The 24,396-nt window shown below is 43.1% G+C and overlaps 1 protein-coding gene across 5 annotated transcripts; it reads left to right on the forward strand.

Moving 5' to 3' along the window:
* Positions 1-734: 734 nt before the first annotated feature.
* Positions 735-23,942, forward strand: map3k21 (mitogen-activated protein kinase kinase kinase 21). Of its 5 annotated transcripts, none has more exons than XM_077581723.1 (11): positions 735-2,466; positions 13,225-13,405; positions 13,568-13,716; positions 13,804-13,979; positions 14,950-15,190; positions 16,024-16,146; positions 17,234-17,341; positions 17,813-17,963; positions 18,040-18,134; positions 18,338-19,126; positions 19,884-23,942. In XM_077581723.1, exons 1-11 carry the CDS (start codon positions 1,659-1,661, stop codon positions 20,165-20,167), a joined length of 3,105 nt encoding a protein of 1,034 aa, XP_077437849.1. In that variant the 5' UTR covers positions 735-1,658; the 3' UTR covers positions 20,168-23,942. The 5 variants fall into 5 exon arrangements, with proteins under 5 accessions (XP_077437849.1, XP_077437850.1, XP_077437851.1 ...); XM_077581724.1 differs by having other exon boundaries at positions 18,341-19,126; XM_077581725.1 differs by having other exon boundaries at positions 736-2,466; positions 17,234-17,314.
* Positions 23,943-24,396: the final 454 nt, after the last annotated feature.

The following is a 24,396-nucleotide window of genomic DNA, read 5'->3' on the forward strand; positions in this document are numbered from 1 at the left end:
ACATCAATAGTTTATCTTCTGTTTAAATCCGGCTGGAAGTTGCATTTGCACCGCATTTATTTATTTATTTTTTATCTAACTTGCCAAGGTGTCTGCTAGCCTGAAGCTGAGCTATTTGTTTACGGACTAGTGTTGTAGTCATTTACTTAATATTATATGATTGCCCCTGCTTTTATCATCATTTTCATGATGAAAACATTGTGACAAGCTTTCCCAGGAACACTTTGTATTTGTATGCTTCTCTCAGCGTACCACTGTGATTGTATAACCATAATCACATTATTACATCTACATAGCAAAATGATGGATAACTAGTTTTTAAGTCCCGAGTTAATGAAAATACTAGTTTGTTCATTTGTTCAGTTTATTTTAAAAAAATGAGTTTGGTTACAAAAAATGCTTGCAATATTGCAACCTTATTGAATGTGAAGACTGAAGACAATATGCAATTTTCTGGCAGCAAATAAAACATTAAGTAGATGCACATGACTTGCTTTAGCGAACCAGAGTCCTCTCTGGCCTTGAGTTTGACACATGCGGTAACACTATTACTGCCCATAATATTGCGATTTGCATAGAAATTGTGCATATAAAATTATGCACTCTACTCTTCCCACCGTTCCCTGCATTCGACGCGCGCTTCACTCACATTCCTATCCCCCTCCCCCCTGCTGTTGTGGCGGTCACGTGCCAGGAAATCCGCCAATCAGCGCGTGGCAACCAGAGAAGCGCCGCCCCGCCCCCGGCGTCCCTCTTCTCTCCACTGTGACGCCGCTGCATTTTGTCCTCCAAACTCCGACAGGCGACAAACTTCCACTGGGGGGATTGTTTTGATATCCCCCTCTCCTCACGGGATAAAATAAATGAAATTAACAAAATAAACTTTCCTGCTCTGTGACTGACGCTGAGGATGTTCGATGGGATTTTGAGAGCTCACCCGCCGCACACCGACGAGGACTTCCCGGGAGTTGTTAAGCCGAGAGGAGCAACTTTTGACCAGCGACCGTATCGCTCCTGACCAAGCAAGCTAACCGAGCTAACCCGTTAGCCGCGCGCGCGTGTGTGGAATGCCGTGGAAACTTCTTGGCAGCGTCGCCAACTGAAACGGGAGCACCCCACCCCACAACTAGCAGCGTTATCATGTCTGGGTGACAGTAAACGTCGATTTTGAGAGCGAAACTAGTCGCCCGGCGTCCGCATCCTTATTCCCGGGGGCAGGTGCACCTCCTCCCGGCGGCACCTGTGACGAAGCCTCCGCGGAGTCGGCGCTGCTAGCTTTAGCTTTAGCATCGAGCACAAGCGCGACACTTTGTTAATGTTTCCCCCTTCTTCGACGTTTGAACTATTAAACGCCGGAAATGCACATTGTTAGGTTGAAAACCTCACGGCAACTAGACCAGGGGGCATTTAGTTAACTTTAGGTGAGCGTTAAGCAAGCCACTTGTAGCCGGGTGTCGACGAACTCAAGTGTGGGATAAAGTTACAGTCCCGTGTGGGACGCTCGTCGCCGAGGGACTTTGGCCAGTGTCAAGAGCTCAGGCGGGGAATTCCCCTCCTTTTCAAGCAACAAACATGCAGAGCTCCAAAAGTCACCTTTTGCTTTTCTAATTTAGCCTCTTAAGCCCCGCACCCTATGGTGCCATTACGGCCACCGAAAAATGGATGTCTCGCAGGCCGCTTTCCCAAACGGTGAAGGGCGGCCGGGCGGCGGTGATGGTGATGGCGGCGGCGGCGGCGGCGGTGGTGGTGGGAGAAGGGAACATGCCTGGACAGACTGTCCCACGCACGAGTGGGCTCACTCGGCCCCGCTGTGCCCGACCCGCTCGCTGTGGACGGCCGCATACGACTACGAGGCGAGCGGCGAGGACGAGCTCAGCCTGTGCCGCGGCGACGTGGTGGAGGTCCTGTCCAAGGACGCGGCCATCTCCGGCGACGAGGGCTGGTGGACCGGCAAGATCAACCACCGCGTCGGCATCTTCCCCTCCAACTATGTCACCTACCAGCCGGCCATTTACCGTCTGCCCGTCGCCAGCGTGCGGGAGCGGGTCCCCGCATCGCCCGTCCAGATCCCCTTCACCGAGCTGGTGCTGGAGGAGATCATCGGCGTGGGGGGCTTCGGCAAAGTGTACCGCGGCACATGGAAGGACCAGGAAGTGGCCGTGAAGGCGGCCCGGCAGGACCCCGACGAGGACATTACCGCCACGGCGGCCAGCGTCAAGCAGGAGGCCAAGCTGTTCTCCATGCTGCGGCACCCCAACATCATCAAGCTGGAGGGGGTTTGCTTGGACGAGCCCAACCTGTGCCTGGTCATGGAGTACGCCCGAGGGGGCACGCTGAACCGGGCCCTCACCGGGAGGCGAATCCCGCCGCACATCCTCGTCAACTGGGCCGTGCAGATTGCGCGCGGGATGCACTACCTGCACGAGGAGGCCGTGGTCATCCATCGAGACCTCAAGTCCAGCAACAGTAAGAACACGCTTGGGCTCAGTGTCACCAAGGTCTTCTTGCCTTATTTCAAAATAAATAATAGCAGCGCATGGTCATCAATGGCGTCTTTTACATTGGGAAAGTCTCATGGTGGTCGTTGCAAAATTCCAGGAATTTTCAAAGTTGGAAAGGCTCCATGGGAGTAAATGGAATGAAACAGGAATGTACAAAATTTTAAAAAATAATAATTTAGCCACAGGTGCAACAATAAATTGATTAATCAATTAAGGTACCCTCCCGTACATTCTCATAAATCCCCATTTGAAAGTTTTCAATGAAAATGTCACCAAAAGTTTATAGAAATTCCCAGGAATTTACCACCCCATTGCAACCCTACTCGCTGCTTGCTCTTGACTCAACTTGCTAATTTACTTAATACAGTATATATTTTTATATATATACGCCTCAAATTGATAAATCGCTTGATTTGAAAGACAAGGAAACTATTTAAACTATTATTGAATTTATTTTAAAAAGGGACTTTGGAAAATGTATCTTTGTCCAATTTGGGACATGAGATGCGGATGCACTTGAAGTCAGTGCATGTGTGTGTCGAGAGGATGTGAAATGAAGTTAGTTTGTACAGCTGGGATGCTCCCCCCCACCTTTATCCCTTAGCACACACACTCAGTCAAGCACACCTTCCCAGACCCCCGTCCTCCTTTGCCCCACCCTCTCCACTCCAACTTGAAAATGTTGTTCAAATAGATGCAGTGATTGGATAAACGTAAACACACGCGTGTTCATGCCACATGAGCAGAGCGGACACCGCACGTTCCTAAAGCAAGGTGTGGCAGGTTTTAAACCCAGTTGAAGGGTTGATTAGGCCTGAGTGTGTGTTTATCGTAAATGAAACAATGGTTGAATTCACATTAGTGCCATTTGGTCCTTTTTAGTTGAACATTACTTTGTTTCTCATCCTTGGTGCAGTCCGTTTGGTCAGGTGGGAACACGGTAAGCAAATTCTAGCATAGACAAGGTCGATCGGACACTTTCAAACTAACTCGAGTTGGGCTTGGATTTGTTCAGGAAGTTATTTGACCCCCATCAAGTTTAATTAATTGAATTATCAAATAGATTGTCATCTGATTGGAGCTCTACTTAAGCCTGGGGCAACCTAAGGTAACGAAAACCAATCACAGCTCACCTGTTTTCTGGGTTTGGTCACGTGACATTCGCAAGCTGAGCCATGGGGTATTTTGATGTCATTTTTAGACGACAGCACGTGGCAAAATGGCCGCTCAGATATTCATCAGAATAGACTAGTGGGCTGCATAGAACATATTATTGTAAAGGAAATTGTTCACTTACATTAAAGTGCACTGATTGAGAACCTAAGTAAGTAAGTTGGTTGTTCATCCATTGCAACAGGTCTGAAAAACTCCAGTTCCTAAAGTGAATAATAAATGAAGAATCCAGTTTGTGTCCTTCTAGCTAGTTGTTGGTTTGTGTAACGTGACTCCAAACGCACTCTTTTCACTCAATCTTATCGGACTTCGGGCCATGATGGTCCCAGCGGCTTTGGCTTTTCACAAGCGTCAAACCAGGTCATCTACTGACAGCTACAGTTGAATTCAAGACAACTCTGTTTGAAGTGTGTGGTATAAACACACTTGTTTCTTCACTGCTGTGGAAATATAGACAGTCCAAGTCAAACGCATAACGACGCAATAATCAATAGAGCAGTCATAACAATACCAATTCACTTTCAAACCAAAATGCTTTGTGCCAGTGTAGACCTTAAAGACGGCAAAGACTTGCGTTAATTAGAGGCCAGATGGAAAGAAAAGACTTAAACGGTCGCGGCTAATCGGGTGTTTGGCGAATATAAACAAACCCCCGCACTGCCCCCGCCCCCTTTGAGCGGACGCCGAGCTGTTAACACACAAGTCTATGTGTTTGTCCTGCCACTTCATTGCGACCTCCACAGAGACTACGGGCAGCGAACATGCCGCCATTAGCAAGTTTGGATGTCGAAAGTGGACACAACACTGTTTTAAGAATCATTTTGTAATTGTTGTTTTTGTTTAATCTGATATTTCAACAGGGTTGTGTTGACAGTGCAAAGGCGCACTATATAAGGCTGCACAAAATACTAACTTTTTACTGCTGAAAATTGCTCAATGAGTCAAGTATCCCTTTAAGACGGTCCAAGAAGACTCTTAGTAGTCAATATATGACTTGGAAATGAGAATGTTGTGTGTTGTTGAGGCCAAGTGGAGTTCAGAGAAAGATTCTCTTGTACCCACACTGGCGCACCCTGTGGTGTGTTGAGTGGTTTTCCCAGCAAAAAAAAAAGCGGGAATAATTTCACTTGGACAAGTTCCTGGGACGTTCTTGTTTGTTGTATTTTCGGTGTCGTCGAGCTCGGCAGAAAGGCCCGCCTCCCTCTCGCTCGGCCCGTCATTTGATCGACTCCCAGTGCATACATCTGCACACCAGACAAACATGTCGCTATTTGATCAATGATTAGCCTGTAAAGTAATATGTTGGAAGTCAGCAAGATTTGCCCAATCTCCTTTTGTGTTTTTCCAGCTAATCTGTAAAATCCCGGCCCGCGGGGAGGAATGTTGCTAATGAGGGATAAAAGCTTAACATACGTTTGCACAATGGACTGGTCAAGCAGTGGTTGCTAGGCTACTGCGGCCCAAAGAATGGCGAGGACTCGGAGGGTCCCAAAGCCCTCGTTTTGTTTTGTTCCGTTCATATTTAATCTCCTAGAGAGCAGTGCTACTCTTTTATTGCCACAAACTCAAGGGGGTTAGCCTCCTTACTCGCTTATTTTCCTCCTTCCCTTGCCATTCCTCCCCTCCCCATTATACCCCTTTATTATTTCCCCTCCGTCTGCTTTTTGGCCGAGGCTCTGTTGAGAAAAAAAAACTTTCAAACTTTTTCGCTTTTAGCGGAATTGACCATTTTGCCAATGCAACCTTAAAAGTGAGTTTAGTTTGGTAAGCATTGATTGTCCACAAAGAAGGCATTGTTTGTTTTCAAATCAACGTGAAATTAGAAGAATTTGCTGCTTTGTACTGCAAAGTGAGTGTAAAATGTCAGCAAATAGCAAGATTTATAGAAGGTAGGTGCACATCAGTTTACAGTGAAAAGCAAATTTAATTCTGATGGTATGGTTATAAGGGGAGATAAAATAGAAAATTGACTATTTAACTCATTTGTTCCCAAAAACGTTAACATAGGTTCTATTTTAAATGTTTTAAGTGTCCCAAAGACGTATTTATACGTTTTGTATGTGTCTTTTTAATGAAGGCTTTGATGCAGCCTCTCAACCGCAAAGAAGGGTTGAAGAAATGGTAGTTATTACACAAACGGCCAACAGGTGGCAGCAGAGCATAGGAAATGAACCAGGACCATGTTGAAAAAAAACCTCAATTACTCAGAATTCTAAATCAATTTGTGAATAATGATGAAACTTAGCTATATTCTAATGCTAATTGCTGCAAACGGAAACAGATGGAAATATACTTTTTTTTTCCTGATGAAAGAAGAGACTCTAATCTTTCTTTTGGTAGCTTCCATGTTTTTATAGCAATAGAACACAATATTCTGTGGGCCTTTCATTTTCAAAGTGTTCATTACGGCGGCTCATACCAAAATGATTGGCAACTGGACAGCAAGATCAAGATCATCCTTGAATGCTCACTGAGCTGAGCTCAAGCAAGATTCAAAATTCTGCAGGTGTTACAATCTTCCTCATGCTTGCTCGCTCATCAGTGTGAAGCAAGGAGTGCTGGTATTTGTGTCGTACTCGTAGCAGATAAGAACCACAAATGAAAGACTGAAACTTGGCCCACACTCGTGTCGGAAAAACAGGTTTATGATGACATAGCAATTTAGCTATTCGCATACTCCACATTTTTCACACACAAGCTCAAATATGATTGGTGGGATCCGTGCCATGCTTTCGTTTTTGTGAGATGTGCATATCTGTTAAGACATGAGGTATGAGGAAGCAAAATAAGACCAGGGCGAGGCTCGCTGCTTTATAGTTTTTGTTTTGAATGTATGTAAGACCTTGTTCATACAAACACATATTCATTTGAGCCTTTTATCGACAGAGCAAATTGCTTTTTAAATCTGCGGAAAATGATGGTTTGGAAGTTCGCTTTCAGCGTAATGTTAACATTATTTGTATTTATTTTACTTTTAGTATTTGGTTATTTTCGATTTCACATTGTGTTAGAACGATTGCACAAAGAACTACGTAGCAGATTTATGGGATGGGGGAGGTCTGGTATAATAATATATGGATTATCAGTTTTTTAATTTATAGTATTAGTTGTAGGGGTGGGAATCTTTGTCTCACAATTCGATTAAATTCCGATTTTTGGGTCTGCGATTCAATTGAGAATAGATTTTTGATTCAGAACGATTTTTGATTCAAAATAATTTGATTGCCAATGATTTCTGCTTCAATTTATAGGAATTTATATAGAGAAGCATCTTAATACTCACAGTGTATCACAGTATATTAACAGTGTATCAGAACGCGCTGAACCACACTGCCCCTAAGTGGCCAAATCAGGTACAACATGAACAGCACTCCCAATAAAGGCACACACAAACAAGGGCAAGGCAGTATAAAATAATTTAAATGAAATCGATTTTTGGGCATACGCCTAATTAGTTGTGTGTAAAAAATCACGTATAGTTTGAAGGAGCCCATTCAGAATATTTGGCTTAAAATTGGTTTGCAGTATTGATTTTGATGAATCATATTTTGTCTTTTTTTAAATTTGATAATACTATAGTGCCTTTGACTAGCTATAAACGGGCTTTGTTTTTTGTTGTTGTTTTTTTTACAGTACACAGGTTAAAACATTTGGAAAAAGGCTGACCCCCAACAAGTGCCATTGTAATATTTTATTTATTACACGCTTGATTGATATTCAGCATTAAGTCCACCAACAGAATATTTTGGTTAAATACCTGCATACGTGCGGCGTGGACACAGCCTCAGTGGGAAAGTTACGGAAGGGGGTGCTAGGTGTTGGAGGGCAATTTTTCCCACAACTCCCCCGGTGACACAGTTACTGTCTGTCTTTTCTGTGACAAGAGAATGGGGCAGCGGGGAGAGAGGAGGAGTGGAGATGCTTTCACTGTGTCTTTTACGACCTCTCCCTGACTGCACCTATTGTTGCCGTGCAGGGTGAAAAGGAAAAGGGCCCACAGCTGACATGGGCTGCCCTCCCAAACAACCAATCAGTACTAAAGCAACCCCCCCCCCCCCCAAACGCATCAACTTCCAGGCAAACGTAGATGCTGCGGAATCCAAATGGTACCAGCCTCGTACCTCTTACATTTTGAGGCTATAATTAGTTCGGTTACGGGTTAATTTGTGCTTTATCACGCAAGCAAATTGGGAGGGGTGGAGGACCGACAAAGCGCAAGTGACCATGATAGATGGATTTAGGCGGCCACTAGCCCTGATCCTTTTCCCACCGGCCGGAATGCCCCAGTCGGGGAATGTTTAGCAGCCTTATTTCTGCTTACGGCAGGAAGCCTCGTGCACTCAAGCTTAAGTGTGTTGGCACTGTTAGCAAAATAGCGCCACGGCAAGTTGGCGGGCAGCGGCCTGAGTTTTGACTAGGGCCCCGTGTTGCATCAGTGCTCAGCTATGCCGCTAAAAACACAAGAAGCCTTCGCGGGTCGTGTGGGGACTGATGAGCTGTCAGTGATGAAGATGGCCTGACATGACAGCCACATTGTAATTACTAGGGATGTTCGATACCACTTTTCTTCAGACACAGGTACAAGTAATTTTGAGTCGTCACTGATACCAAGTATCGATACTTTTGATACATAAAATTTCCCTCAAAAACAATGACTGCTAATTTTAGAGAAAATCCCCCCAAAATACTTTTCCTTCAATTTGGATGAAATTAACGGCAATCTTCTGTCCTTCTAATTTATAGTTCCTGGTTGTAAAATCGCCACAAGATGTCGTCACTGATACCAAGTATCGATACTTTTGATACATAAAATTTCCCTCAAAAAACAATGACTGCTAATTTTTGAGAAAATCCCCCCAAAATACTTTTCCTTCAATTTGGATGAAATTAACGCCAATCTTCTGTCCTTCTAATTTATAGTTCCTGGTTGTAAAATCGCCACAAGATGGAGGGCCGTCGCAAGTAACTACGACCTGGTATTGGCCTGTTTCTTTTTTGTTTTTCAAAAATAAACCCATCACTTGAAAAAAACATTATTTTTTTACTATTTAAAAAAAAAAAAATTATATTCTTTGTTTTTTGCCATTTCTCTTTAAGCAAATATATTTGATGACCACAAAAATGATAGTTCTCACGTTCCTGTAATATGTAATGTAAATTACTCTTAAAACATGGATGTAAGAAAACAGGTTTTGGCTTTGTTTAAGAAACATATATTTAGATGAACTCATTATAGATGGTCTGTAATGATGGCTATTCATTTAACATTAGGGTTTAAAACATGTTGAGTTTTCTTATAAGCAAAAAAAAAAAAAGAAGTTTTTTTTCTTTCCGTTTTTACCTTGAGGGCTTGGAAGCAATAGGAAGAAGCGTGGGAGCTACTTTGAAGGCAGCACCTCCTTGATTCTGATCTTACCACCACCCCACCATGAAAGATGGCTGCCTGAAGATCCCCGTTGGAAGGAGGGGTGGGTCGCAGGGTGGGGTCTACCTCGGGGGCATGTCCATCTCCAGTTGCGTTCGCTGTTGTCTGCTTCAAAACATTTTCTTTTTTCATGACTGACAAAGTATAGACTCAAGTTGAAATGAAAATATTTTTTGTCAGTGCAACTTGGAACACAACCAAAACCACTACTTTTATAAGAGCAATTCAAACACGTTTTTAGTGGGTTTTTTTTCTCAATGCATATAATGTCGCTTAGGCAACTGCTGTTTGGTCTTTCGGACATCTGAACTTTGCTCTGTTTTGTTTTCTTCTTCTTAAAATGTTTTATGGCAGCTGGCAAATTGACCACCGCCACCACTACAGTAGAGAACGAAGGTGTATTTGCTTTTCCCTCACTCTACGTTTACATCAGGTTGCTTGGAGACATAAAAATCATGGCCGACACAACTGGACAGGGATGTGAGGAAAAACAGTGGGAGATTTTTTATTTATTTTTTCTCAAAACATGACTTAATAATACACTGGAACCACTGAAATGGACCCCAATTTGTTCAGGGTTTGAAATGAAGGCTGCTTATTTAGTGATACATACTAGGAATTGGACTTTAGGTACGCTCTGTTCAAGGCAGAATAGCCTGATGGACTGCAGTTTTTTGGTTTTGGAATTCACTTTGCATCGACGGATTGATTCATTGTTTTGTTTATGTGACAATTTTAATTAGAATTCCCTGTTTTGACTTGTACTGGCACATGATGTAAACGTGTTCTTGGGGGGAAAAAACTAATACAAAAATGAGTTTAGTCCCCATTTAAGGGTGAATTTTCCACGTATTAGCATATTCCATCTCAGTGAGTGTTTCAGAGGCTTTTTGGAGTGACCGAGGCCCACACTAGTATAAATAGCAATTAGGGGACGCTGACACAGTTAGTTCTGTGATTGTGCCAGCAGGGATACTTTGCACTACTTTCAGCACAAGCCACGGCCGCTCGCAAGCTTCTTCTACAGAATGCTCTCGCTATTTGAACTTAACCTTAGATATGTTGTACCTCCATCTCTAGTATAACACGAGCATTAAAATATGTCCACTGTCTGTCGTCTGTCCTTCCTTCCTTTCCTCAGTCTCTCCTTTGGTCTCTTGAAGTCTCCCTGATTTGTTGGAATTTGGATGTTTCTGGGGTTGGTTAAGGACTCTGGTTGGTGGCCCGGTGGGTGGTGTCTGGTCGGTGCTGGATTTTACTTTCCTTTCTTTTCTTTGGTCCTTCCTCGGGTCTCCTGACGGCCTCACGGCTCTGGCTGGGTTCTGACGTATTCGGTTTAGGTGAACGGTATGGGATTTTTAATAGGTTTTAGGTGAACTAATGAGTACACATTCACACACACGCACATGCACATGCACATTCTCACCCACATACAGAATAAAAATATATTAAAAAAATAAAAAAAGAGAGAGCAATGATGATGATGACATGTCAAATCTGTAAAATTACCGAATGAACAATACTGAGCTCTCCATAAAAATAAAAAAAAACATGTCCACTGACAGAAATAGCTGACATCGAAAGTAACATGCCGCGACAAAGGAAGTATTTTGCACGCTGTCCTATCGGCTCGTCTCCTGGGTTGTGTAACCAAGCCGTCATAAGTCATTTGGATCGACACAACCTGTCGGATGGATGGGAACGTGAAAACAAGAAGTCTGCATATATAGCGTGGCTCCAGTGAAACCTGTTTGTAATGAAATTCCCATTGTTTGAGGTGTCGGGAGAGGATCCCCATCATGCCCCGGGCAGGTAATGGGACCAATACTCTGGTTATTCCCAACAGGAGCCGCACCAAAACACTGCTCGGGAACGTTTTTTTTGTATCAAAATATAAAATAAGAATAAAAACGATGTTGTTCTTGAGCATATCATCCAATCATTAGCGTGAAATCAGTTAGCATAGCATTACTGTCTTCATTTAGTAAGCGATCAAGTCGCCATTTACGTGGCGGTTGCACGATTTCACAGTTTATTGGCCCTCGGAAGCAATAGAAATGCGTTTACACAAGCCTCACCTTTGACATAATCACAAGCTCATCGACACGCTCGCTTATGTTGCGTAAGACTCGAACTGGCAAATGTGCCGCCATGTCTGTGTCTGCAAAGTTTGCAGTGATAACAAGAGCAAACACTCGGTAGGATTCGCTGTCAGTTTTGAGTTTTGAGTCATACACAGAACACACTTGAGTGTTTAGTTTTGAAAACATCACGAGGGTTCTCTTTTTTTAATTGGTTTGTTCAAACTGTCGGTAGATTTTAAATGTCCGCATCTGTTAAATGTCTTTTCCTGCAATTTGTATTTGTACATCTTCAGTGGTCACCGTTGTGGTTGATGGAAGAAGATTAAAAAATAATCATGAATAAAATGTAGGAAGGAGTGCGTGTGAGCACGTTTTTGTGGCGTTAACAAACCCGGAATTACAGAGCTGAGGATGAACTGAGCATTGAACCACAAGTCTTCTAGTGTTTTTCTTTTTCTTCTGATTCTGGCCTCCCTTGTAAATATTGAGGTGAAGTATTTTTGCAATGTGACCGTAGCCTGAGCAGTTCTTTGTCATTTATGGATCTTAGAGTCAACCCAGTAGTCATTTGAGCATTCTTTTGTCACCTGGCTATGAATGTAGACCCAGTAAGTTGACTGCTTTGCTTTCAGGAATCTGAAAATGATTTGTTGTTCAAGCCTGTTTCCTTTCCTGTGTGGTGACCTTGATAATGCATTCAATGTGGGTCAGTTCAGTTTAAACTGGAGCATCATAAAAATGGCAAGTTTCGGGCAGAGCAACTGAGCACTGATGCTTCGAGTCATCAGGTGACCATGTTTGAGAATAACACCCACTCACGGCCTAACACATTTTCTTTTTTTTTTTTGAAGTTCAGAGTCTTGGACCGACAAAGGAAAACGGGTCTCCTCAGGACTCCATAGAAATCACATTTGTCTGTGTGTCGGTATTCGCTGTCGTACCGTTGGCGTAGGCTGTAGTCTGTACTTCTCACGCAAGGCCAGGTGTCGGGTTCCAGGCGGGTTTTCTGGGTTCCCTCCGACTTTAATGTGTTTTAGCAGTTTTCGGGCCTGGGGACAGGCGCATTGTGGCGCTGTCAGGTGTCCGCATTTACTCTAACAAATGGCCCGCACAGCGCTCTTGGCCATGTTGAATATCAACTATCATTTCCTTACCCATGCCGCGTCTTTTTACTCGAGCCAACATTGCTTTCATCCTAATACATTTGCAGCACTTGTCTTTCACCATTTATTTTTTTAGTGTAGGGGGGCATACTGTACTTGATAATTTGGACTAAAAACAGGTTCTCGTTTGATGAAATTTGATGACAGCTGCTTTTAAAAAAAGTTCTTGAAGCCGACATAATTGTAGCTTTGACCTTACGGTTGACTTGAAATGCACAACAGAATCCAAAGCTTTTCTGGTTTAATGTCTACATCGCCTATTTTGTTGTATCATATTCAATGGAAAACAGAAAAACAGTAACATGTATGCTAATGCACGACCAGTACAAGTAGAAACATTGCACCTTGCGATCTTATCTCTTTTTTCTAAATGTGAAATCATTCCAAACTTTGGACATTCTGTCTTGTACATTTTGCTCTGACTTTTTGTTTCAGTAATCGTCACAACCTTAACAAACATCTTTGACACCATATTGTACCACTTAAATATTCCGACAGAGCATTGGTAGTAAATGGTAGCATTTTAAGATTAATAATTAAATTTTTGGGCATATTTCCACAGAACAATTCCTGGAATACTTAACATTTTAATGTTACATTACATCATCATTGGAGCACTGGTAGTGTAGTGGTACAATTTCCGGTCACTCCTCTAATACTGTTGCCATTGACTGGATAAAAAAAATGAGTGGGTTGTGGCTGTACGATGTAAAAAATTTGTAAAAATTGCCAAGCAAAACATGTGTGTGGCACTCCACAAATTGCAACAATATCATTGGACTTGACTGATCTGTTGGACAGTTAAATTTCATGTTACATGTGCATGCATACTACCAGTTGTAATTCTCAATCTCTATCCTTTGTCTGTCTGCCTTCAGTTCTTTTACTTGAAACAATAGAGAACGACGACATCGGGAGGAAGACATTAAAGATCACAGACTTCGGCCTGGCCCGAGAGTGGCACAACACCACCAAGATGTCGGCGGCGGGCACCTACTCCTGGATGGCCCCCGAGGTCATCAGGATGTCTCTCTTTTCCAAAGGCAGCGACGTTTGGAGGTAAAACATTTTTGGTGTGATGTTCTCCATGCCAAGCGATAATTTGAACTGGAGCCGATGATATCGTTTTGCCAATTTATCGACATTGGTCAAAATCTTTTGGACTATGTTGTAGTTAAACACACATTCTCCTTTCTTTAATGCTGTTCTTTGATCCCGCAGCTATGGCATCTTGCTGTGGGAGTTGTTAACAGGGGAGGTGCCTTACAGAGGAATAGACGGCCTGGCGGTTGCTTACGGCGTGGCCGTCAATAAATTAACATTACCAATCCCCTCCACCTGCCCCGAACCCTTTGCCAGGCTCATGGAAGGTAAAATTAAAAAAAATTTTAAACAACCAAAAAAAGGGATTCCGCCATAACATTAGCTCCATCTGTTTTCTAATTGTAATTTTGCAGAGTGTTGGGACCAGAACCCGCACGTGCGCCCGTCGTTCTCTTGCATCCTGGAGCAGCTGTCGGCTATCGAGGAGGCGGTGATGGCCACCATGCCGCAGGACTCCTTCCACATCATGCAGGACGACTGGCGCGTGGAGATCCAGGAGATGTTTGACGAGCTCAGGACCAAAGAGAAGGTACGGCGGAGATGTTCACAGAATATCTAGTATGGAACGGAACCTAGCAGTGACGGGACGGGACGTATAATAATTGTCAGATGGCGACAATTAGGGAGTTGCATTGCCCACAGGAGGTCAGCAAGTTGGCAGAGGTGAAGGGTGAGCTTTGAATATCTGCTTCCTGTGCGCGTTTTACCTAGTGATAGACCGATACCGATTATTAGTAGGCGAGGAGGCCGATAACCGATATTTGGAGCCCGTATTCTTTTGCTGTAAAATAAAAAATATTAGCATCAAAATTAAAAGCACGTTCGAAAAAGAAAGAAAAGTAAAAATGGTCTGTGACCGTATTTGCACAAAATTCTCTTAAGTTTGCAAACATTCGCCGCTCAGAGAGATTTGTAAAAAAAAAAAAGCCGATGCCGATATTCCTCAAAATGCTAAATATCGGCCCGGCCGTTAATTGGTCCGTCCCTAAGTGTGAAATTGAGCGTGAATGTACAAAAGCAGGTTGGTTGCTGAGGTGCTTCAGTGTGCTGTCAAAACGTGAACTGCCACTGTTTTAACGGTGGGAGGTGACCACATCCAACACTAAATCGACACTTGCTTGTTAGGGTGTGTTTTAAAAATGTCATTTACTTTCTTAATCAACTCGGAGCACTGACACAGTTGCGTGCTAGATCAGTGTGATGATTGAGTGAATTAGCCGTGGCATCAGCACATTTCCCGTAAGAATCCCCGAGTAATCTCGGCTGCAGTTGGTGGGTGGCTACAAGGGCTTCGCCACTAAGCTGCTTCCCACAAATCATCCGGTAAGGATTATGATTATTACTCATGCTGGAGCAATACAAGAAAAAAAAAGAGAGCATCAACACAGCACTCCAATTAAGTGACACTGGATTTTAATTGTGATTAATACAGATATGAAACCATCAATGACGTGTACTTAAGCTGCTCGTAGATGAGGCCAACTGATGTTTGCTTCCAGGAGCTGCGTTCCCGTGAAGAGGAGCTGACGCGTGCCGCTCTGCAGCAGAAGTCCCAGGAGGAGCATCTGAAGCGGCGCGAGCAGGAGCTGGCCGAGCGGGAGATCAACGTTCTGGAGCGGGAGCTCAACATCCTCATTTTCCAGCTCAACAAGGACAAGCCCAACGTGAAGAAGCGCAAGGGCAAGTTCAAGCGCTCCCGCCTCAAGCTCAAGGATGGCAACCGCATCAGCTTGCCCTCAGGTTTGTCATATGCACGTCACGCAGATGCGTCCAGCCTGTAGCCGCTGGACGGAAATAATTGAAAAGCAGTAACTGATCCTAGTAGATTAAGTTAGTGGGATTTTTCTTATATCAAGGTCATCTTTTTCATCTGAATACGCTCTCTTTGCTACTTTCAGACCTGTCAAGATCGCATCTCATCATTAACTCATTCAAACCCAAAAACGTGTAAATACGTTTTTTAAATACTTTGTCCTTCACTCTCTAAAACGTATTTATATGTTTTTTATGTTTGTTTTTTTAACGCAAGTGCATACAGAAGGCTTTGATGCAGCTTCTGACATGAAGAGGTGGCTTACAGCAATTGTAGTTAATACAAAAAATGGCCAGCAGGTGGCAGCATAGTATAAGAGATCAGCCAGGGCCATTTGCAACAAGCTCTTTTTGCCAGTGTTTTTACCAGGAATGTAAATATTGATGAAACGTAGCTATATTCTAGTTCTAATGCTAATTGCTGCAAAATGGAAACAGATACAAATATACTTTTTTTCCTGATGAAAGAAGAGACTCTAATCTTTATTTTGGTTGGTTCTATGTTTTTATAGCAATAGAACACAATATCCTGTGGGCCTTGCAAAATCCAGTAAAGCAGCCGGGAGTGAAGGGGATTGCTTCAGTGAAAATGGCTAGGAGTGAATGAGTTGACCTCAATTCTAAATTTGTGACTGCCTGTAATTATTAGCGCTCTTTCAAGCTGCATTATTTTCCAAATATGTTAATGTGCAACCTCCCTCTGTGGCACTCTTGACATTGTGACAAACTCCCCGTCTGTCCTCCTCCACGCATTCCTGTAGACTTCCAGCACAAGATCACAGTGCAGGCGTCGCCCTCCATGGACAAGAGGCGGAGCCTTCACAGCACCAGCTCCTCCCCTCCCAGCAGTCCCACACTCATCCCCCGCCTACGAGCTATTCAGCGTGAGTTTTTACCCTTTAAAAAAAAAAAAAAATCCCCCTCTTTTCCCAGCCAGGTCCAACCCGGAGCGAGTGTCCAACCCGCACGTACTACACGGCTGCCCGTCAACTGGCGGCGAAGGGGAAAAGCAAGAGGGGAACATTGGCGGTGACAAGGCGCATGTGAACAAAAGCGGGCCAGGACAGTTGTTTGAACAGTTTGCTAATGTTGTTAGTCACGCACCAACAGTCATGCAACAACTGGAACAAATTCCGCTTGACCGCGAGTGATCGGCTCTGACGTGCTCACAGAGCGCCCAGATTAGCCTTTGGCAGACATCGCCCGATATGGATCAAAAACAGCGCGGCACCAACTGTACCCCGTCTGTTCATGTTGACATCCATTTTATTCCGCATCGATGGTGTTTTCATTGGACTGCAACATATTTGGCTGTGTTTCCAAAAGTCACAACAGAGCAAACGTTTTGGCCAATCTCGGTTATACGAGCCCTACCACGAGCAGCAAAATGACTCGAGTACTTGGTACCCTCCCCTAAAAATGTTTGTAATTACGCTTATGTAACAGATTAATATCATTTCAAACTTTCAAATTGTATACAGGTGATTTAATTTTTGAAAGGAAAAAAAAAAGTCCTACGTAACTTCCAACAATCCAGGCTAATTTTTAGTCCACCCCGGCATGTTCTCTAGTTAAGATTGTCCCTTCAACAAGAATTCCTTGACAACAATTAGTACTTTCCCATCTTGTGGCATTTTAGGATTGTACAGAAATAGCTGATCCCGCCTGTTGAGGTTCACACGGGAGATGGAGCAAATCCTGACAGATTTTCGTCTGAAAGGCGGTGGAGCGATGGCGTGTCAATCACGGAACTCACACGTAATCCTCTTTTGCACGGTGATCCCACAAAATGGCAGCATCGGTGCCATAACAGAAGATCTGGCAGTTTTCCACCCTTGCCTTTTACGTACTGTAGAACCCAGCGAAGCGGGATTTCCCTATTTTGCGACATCGTAAAATCCCGATCCTTGTGGCCTTTCTTCAAAATGCTTTCACACTTTTAAGCCATAATGGAAGCGTTTCTCTCCTCAGTGACGTGCCCTGTGCAGAGGGACACTTTGTTTGCTTACCAGCAGGACGTGGATCTGACCAGCGAGCTCTCGTGGTTCGGCGGTGAGGGCAAGCCCGCATTTAGCGGAGGTTCGCCCGCTAACTAAATGTTCATGCCAATCAAGTCTTTGCTTTTTGGGGGATTTCTTTAATCTCACAACAGTCCCGTCACTTGTGCTCATTCAATTGATTTGTGTATTCATTCATGTTTGTATGTCAATAAGCTTGTTATTCTCTTTGTGAACCTCTCTTACGCTTCTTACATACACGGAGCTGAGAACTTTTCACAGCCAAGTTGTTCGTGTAAGCAGCAGGGACGAGTTTTGAACTATGGAAGCCACCCAAAAAAATTTTTTTTTTGACACATTCATATGAATGAATCAAGGAAATTGATCTAATCGTCCACCCTACTTATAACACACACGAGGCTTTCATAACAGCAGCTTTCTGACTTTTTCTTTGGCGGGTGTCACTCACAGCAAAGCGGGATTAACAAACCAATCATTTGTCCTTGGTGGTTCTTTTTAAAGTGATGATGATTTTCATGTCGCCTACTGACAGTCACGCAGGACGAGAGCAACCGCACGTGGGGTCGCAGCGCCCCCTTAAGGCCGGAGGAGTTTGACGACGTTAGGAGAGGGATCAAGAAGAAGGGGAGAACTTGGGGCCCCAGTTCAGTGCAGAGCAAGGAGAGACCCGCTGCCACAGAGAGGTCAACTCCTTTATTTGGGTTGCCTTTTTTTTCCCCCTCCTTTTAAGGTTCTTACAGGTGTGTGTATTGTCCTCAGAGTACGTCCTCTCTCAGATGGCAGCAATCCTTGGTCCACCAGTCTGATGAAGTCACAGAAGTCTGTCCCCCTGGCCGCCCTCTTTGCTGAGCAAGGTGTGTGCTTGCTTTCATTCCTCCTTGCAGTCAAATTTTGTGAACTGAATATACACCAAATTTCAATTCAAAAACACGTTAATATAATTTCAGCGAGTGTTTACTTTATAAATAATTGGGGAGTATTGCACTGGTCTCCAGTAATATAAAAAAAATAAAAATAATTATTTATATATATATATATATATATTCCTGACTTCCAGCAGGTGGCGGTAAAGATGAGGCCTTCCTTCAGGAGTGTCCTGACAGCAACTCCAAACCAAAGCAGCTCAAGTTTCCCAACCAGGTGTACCTGGATCTACCTCTGTGGCGGGATGAACAACAGCCTCCCTGCGCCTGTGGAGAAGGCGGAGCCGGGCCGACGGCTCAGGGCGGCCCAGTTGAGAGTCTGGAGGACCCCTACACCACCACATCCACCTCCTCCGCCTCCACCACCCCGCAGCTCACGCCCACCAACAGCCTGAAGAGGACGTCGGCCCGCCGCAAGACGGATTCGGTGCTGTACGGCTGCGGCTCGCTGCTGGCGTCCGTCGTGCTCGGCTACGACATCCGAGAGGCGCTCAAGAGCTCTCAAGACGACGGCGAGCCACCGCGGGAGGAGAAGAAAAAGAAGGAGGGCTTGTTCCAGCGCGCCACCCGCTTCCGCCGCAGCACCTCCCCGCCGAGCGGCGGCCGCCCCCGTAAGGACGACGGCTCGCCGGGCCACGCCCCCAACCCGCACGCCAACCTGGTCTCCATGTCGGCCATCGTGGAATGTCAGTCCACCAAGTGCCTGCTGCAGTCGGAGGTGGAGGTGTCGCGGTGCGGCCCCGCCAAGATGGACCCCGTGCCTGTCAGTCATCACGTCGAGACCCCGCGGCCTGCCCCGCCACTGCCGCCACCCGCGGAAAATAAACAGACGCCGTTACCGCAAACCCAAAGTCAACCGCCGGAGGTTATGAACCATAACACGGGGACTCGCCTCCGCAGGAAAAAGTACAACAACCACGACGGTGAGTTTGATGCTGCTTGCAAGGAAACTCAACTGCCACAAAATGAGGATGAGGGAGGAAGTTGATTTGAATGTTTTTCCCCTTAATAAGAGTGTAGGGATAGACCAATTATCGGCCTTTTTACAAATCTGAAGGCCAATATCTCGCTAAGCGGTGAATGCTTGTGAATTTAGGGTTTTCATCAGGATTCGTAAGAAGGTCACAGACAGTTTTAACTGGTCACAAAGACATTTCACACATATTCAGACAATTTTTCACTGTCTGCGAAGATCTTATGAAACCTTTTACGAACCCTGACAAAAAAAACAAATTAGGGCAATGTAATAAATCGAAATTCCATTTCAATTATTACACTCCACAATTACAAAATCAGCATAATCATAAAAAAAAGGTTATTAAAACACATTTTTTTGAGTTCTTTAAATGTATACACTTGTACCTTTGTTAAATTTTTAAATAACTCATTTAATAAATTTTGTTTCATCCAAAAGGAACTTGCATAATTAGAGTTTCAAAGAATTTTATTTGTCTTAATATTTTTTATTTGTTTTTTTACGTTAAACATTTTCAACAAATAAATGATCGTCCTACAAGAAAGCTGTCAATTCTTTATATTTAAAAAATTAAAATATTTATTTATTTATTACGCGTTGTGTTATCGGTCTACTTGACTACTAATAATCGGTCTCAGCCTTTAAAAAAAACTTATCGGCGTATCACTATAAGAGTGTAAACGATCCCTTCTCCCTCTGCGCAGCTAACGGCTTCCCGAGCCTGCCGCCCCCCGCCGCGCCCAAGAAGACCAGAGACACGCGGCCCGTCTCCTTCTGGGCCAAGCCGCACGCTCGAGGCCTGGTGGCCCGGCTGGGCAAGAGCTACTCGCTGGGCCACTACTCGGGCGAGAAGGCGGCGCAGGCCTGCTCGCTGCTGGACATGGACGCCGAGGGCCAGAACCGCGACTGCACCGTGCCGCTGTGCCGCATCCAGAGCTCGCCGGCCAGGCCCGGCCTCTACGAGCTGGAGAAAGAGTTCCTTTCCTAGCGGCACCTTCGCTTCCGCTGCCTCTCGCTCAAACGCTTCTAACACGTTAGGACAGGTTAGTCCAGAACGCGGGTGTCAAACTTGTCATCATCATTGGTGGGGAAGCGAAATTCGAATGGAGAAACCACATAACCAGAAATCACAGTTTGGTACGTGCCTTGCTTTTTTTAAGGTCATGTTGGGGAAAGAAAAGGGCTAAAAAATATATATTTTATGATGTTTAAAGTGAAACAACTGCCGAAATCTTTTTTGGAATGGAGGCAGACAAATATTTGAACCGTGCAAATTATCATGCTTTAAAAAAAAAAAAAAATTGGAAAATGTTATTTCCTGAGCATTTCAATTCCGGCTGGAAGTTGCATTTGTACCACACTTTTTTATATTCCACTTTCTGGTGATGCCACCTGAAATCAGTCGACAGATGTGACATTCTACACGAAAGCATCCAGAAGCTGAGCTTCAGTGCGTTTGTTTACTGTACGCGCGCGCCGGTGATGCTTAACACAACACGGTGCATCTGGAAAGTTGTTATCGCGTTTCCTCAATTTGATGGAATTCATTTATTCCCCAAACCCCCTCAAAATTCTACATTCAACGCCCCAGAACGACAACACGATAAACTTAAATAATGACACGGGGCCTCTTCAGATTTTTACTTTGGAAATTTCCTGCCTGAATGAGATGACCCCGGAAGTACTTGGAGGTTGGGAGTGTTGGAATTCTCCAAACGCTTCGCAAAGGCGCCTGAATGCAACCTTTAAGCCACCTTAAGCAAAAGGTTACTCTTGTCCAACCTGTACGAAATTATGCATACGATGATGTCAGTTAGGAAAAGTGGAGTTCAATTTATGTGAACGCGTGAAGCACCTTCTCATCGCTCCTTGATGATGATGTCATCCAACAAAGGTTCAGGAAAGGTGAGATGTGACTCTTTTTTTTTTTTAAGAGGCCCCGATAGTTAGCGGCTTAATGTTGAATTTGCTCACGTTAGCCTCAAAGCTAAGTTGTGTTTTGCGTGCCAGTGGCAATATTTAAACAGGGTTCTCACTTTAAAAGGCATACGTCGAAAAACAAGAATTTGTTTGGCATTAAAATGTTTTGAATCAATCTATGAAAAGTCTTAAATTGTTAGATAAGTAGGATTTTATGCTTTTAAATAAGTTGTTGTTGTTGTTTCAAATGTCAACATTAATTAACATTCTGAAATGAGTCAACCAAATGACATTGCGCAATCACGTTCGCAGAACCATCAAACATGGCCTTCAATTGACTTTCAAATGGAATGAAAAAGTCTTAAGTTTAATTTGTCTTAAGATGCAGGGAACTTTGTCAAAAAAATCAAAAAAATTTTGTTTGTACATTTAACTCATTCACTGCCATCGACGACTATAGACGTCAAAAAGTCATTTGAACTATTTCTATTAGTTTAACATTTTTCCCACTTTTGTTAAAAGTATGAGTACCTAGATTTTTTTATTGTATTAGAACAGATATAAAATTTGTGATTAATCATGAGTTAACTAGTGCAGTCATGCGATTAATTACAATTAAAAAATTTAATCGCCTGTCGCCCCTAATTTTAATAATCTTTTCTTTAAAAAAAAAAAAGATTAAAAAAATAAAATAAAGAAAAGATTATTAAAAATTAATTAATCGCATGACATCACTTGTTAACTCACGATTAATCACAAATTTTATATCTGTTCTAAATGTACCAAAAAAATAAAAATCTAGGCTTTCATACTCTTGTTAACAAAAATGGAAGAAAAAGTTAAACTAATAGAAATAGTTCAAATAATTTTTGGACGTCTATTGCTATCAATGGCAGTGAATGAGTTAATGTCAGTCCAGATGATAGCTTCAATGGGGGGAAAAAAGGAAGTATGTTTTGACTATTAGTGCACATTATGCATTTCATATACTGTAAATGTCCATATTACTAAAAAGTAACGACCTTCCAATGTAAACATAAAAAAAACAAACTTTTTTCTCACCATGAACCAAAATTGCCATCAGTTAGCCAAGAAATGACACCGTTTATGAACACACTGCAGCTCAGCTTCTAACTAATGAGCATCATAACAAAATGTAGAAAAAAACGCCCTTCTATTACTTGACCTGGATTTGATTCCTTTATTATCATTTTTTGTCGTTTAAATTTACAAGTGAAGGAAAAATGGACTTGACCAGTTTGACACCTGTGCTCTCCAACGTAGCGACGTCGCTCCCCAGTGCTTTGATCTCATTGGTGCAGCTAAACGTTGACCGCCGCTGCAATGTTCGCAAACACATTCTTGTATATTTATATATCTATTTTTTATCTGTAATTTAATAGCATGGACAAACGTGCATTCATATCCCAGCTCCACTTGAGAACTTGGAGGAAGCGTGTAAATATTCCATAGTAGCATCGGTGGCACTTGCGGATGCGGATGCAGGATGACGTCCGCAGCGCCACCCGCTGGCCCGGAGAGGAAGCGCAGGTTGAAAAAGCACCAGTTTGAATGAAGGAATCGCAAGGAAAGCAAAAACATGACGAAGGCGGTTCCGATGATTTTGTGGCGTCATGTGACCTGCGCTCCCCATGCGGCCCACCCTCCATTTTGTTTTTAAACCCTCAAGGAATCTTTGATAGCAGCCACTAAAATGGCTTCCTCAGGATCAACTAAAGGGCTCCATTTTGTATTTTCTAGTGCCCCCCCCCCAGACACACACCTTTTTAAAAAAGAAAAAAAAATGTGGTTCTTTATTGAACGTAGAAACACAAAGAAAACACATTACGAGTCTAAAATATGAATTCAAGTAAAAAGAAAACAAGAATAGGAAGAAAAAAAAATTATGTTCAAAAGGGGTAGGAGGAAGTTAAAAAAAAACGAATCTAGTCCACCTTGGGAGGACGGACTATGCAGACTTGAGGACCACCTACTCTTATGCCAGGCCGCTCTTATTTTGAAACATCTCATTTGTTTTGTATGACGTAATGCATTAATGCGACTTATTTTGAAATCACGCTTAAGTGATGGATTTGACAATGTGAATCTTTTCCCCTCCACATGCTAGCTAACTGTCTTTACACCACACGGGTGGAAATCGCAGAGTACTCCAGTTGTATTACCTCAAATCGAGGCTCTCCCTCTAATCATTGAAACTATTGTGTTGTGTGGCCCCAATTTGTTGCCAGGTACCTCCGGAAACAAAATCTCCCTCAAATGAATTGTCACCCTTAAAGAAAAACAAGTAGTAACTGCAGTTGTTTTCATTCACATGCAAATACTGTGACCACTTGAACTGTTTTGCTAACCAAAACAGCAGCACCTAATTATGCCCCATGATGAGTATGAGTATGAGTGTGTGTTGAACCCGCAGGCCAACCAATGTGAAGCAAGCAAAACATTCCGTTGTAAACGTCTTTGTTTTTCCTCAGTCGGAGATTCTGCCAAGTGGACCAAAATGAAGGCAAAAAAAAAAAAAAAAAAGATGTCGTCATGAAGGACATTTTCTTTTTTGTGTTTGTCGGACCAAAATGTGAGCAGCTGCAAGTGTGCGGACGCTGCTTGTGTTTGTTAGTTGTGTAGTTGAGAAAGACTCTGAGTGACGTTGAGCTTTTGGCGCTTCCGATTGGACGACACAAACTACGCAAAGTACGACACGAAGTCAACTGTGCCTTTCAGTGACTTTTTTTTTAAATTCTTATTGTTATTCTTATTACAGTATTTCATTGCCTGATGGATCAAGAGTATCAGCATTTTTCAATAAAGTCAAAAGTAAGACTTGATGTCTGCTTGTTTTTGTGTTTGTGTCAAACACCAATTTCGAATATCAACCCTAGTTTTGAAACCTTGACTCCAGTGTAAAACCCTAGTTTGAAATCTTAATTTGAATACCGAATTGTGATTTAAAACCTTAACCCTTGTTCAAAACTACTTTTTAACCTTAACCCAAGTTCAAAACCCTACTTTCAATCCCTAATCCTAATTTAAACCCTTAATTTGAAATCCAAACTGTAGATTAAACTCACCCTAACTTTAAAACTTTACTTTTAAAATCTAAGCCTAGTTTAAAACCTTATTTTGAAACCCTAAACTTAAATAAAAACCCTATTTTGAAACAATAACCTTAGTTTAAAACAGTATTTTCAAACCCTAATTTGAAACCCTACTTTCAAACAACCCTAATTTAAAACCATAAACCTAAACATTAGTTTGAAACCCTAATTTGAGAGTTTACAA

This window comes from Vanacampus margaritifer, chromosome 12 (assembly GCF_051991255.1).
Source record: "Vanacampus margaritifer isolate UIUO_Vmar chromosome 12, RoL_Vmar_1.0, whole genome shotgun sequence".
NCBI classification, from domain to species: Eukaryota; Metazoa; Chordata; class Actinopteri; order Syngnathiformes; family Syngnathidae; genus Vanacampus; species Vanacampus margaritifer.

Bases quoted from the DNA above. Each gene is read 5' to 3' on its own strand.
- map3k21 (XM_077581723.1), top strand. From the start codon at position 1,659: ATGGATGTCTCGCAGGCCGCTTTCCCAAACGGTGAAGGGCGGCCGGGC. The intron at 15,191-16,023 runs GTTTGTCATATG...GCATTCCTGTAG, and splicing joins CCGCATCAGCTTGCCCTCAG to ACTTCCAGCACAAGATCACA. The intron at 17,964-18,039 runs GTCAACTCCTTT...TATTGTCCTCAG, and splicing joins AGACCCGCTGCCACAGAGAG to AGTACGTCCTCTCTCAGATG.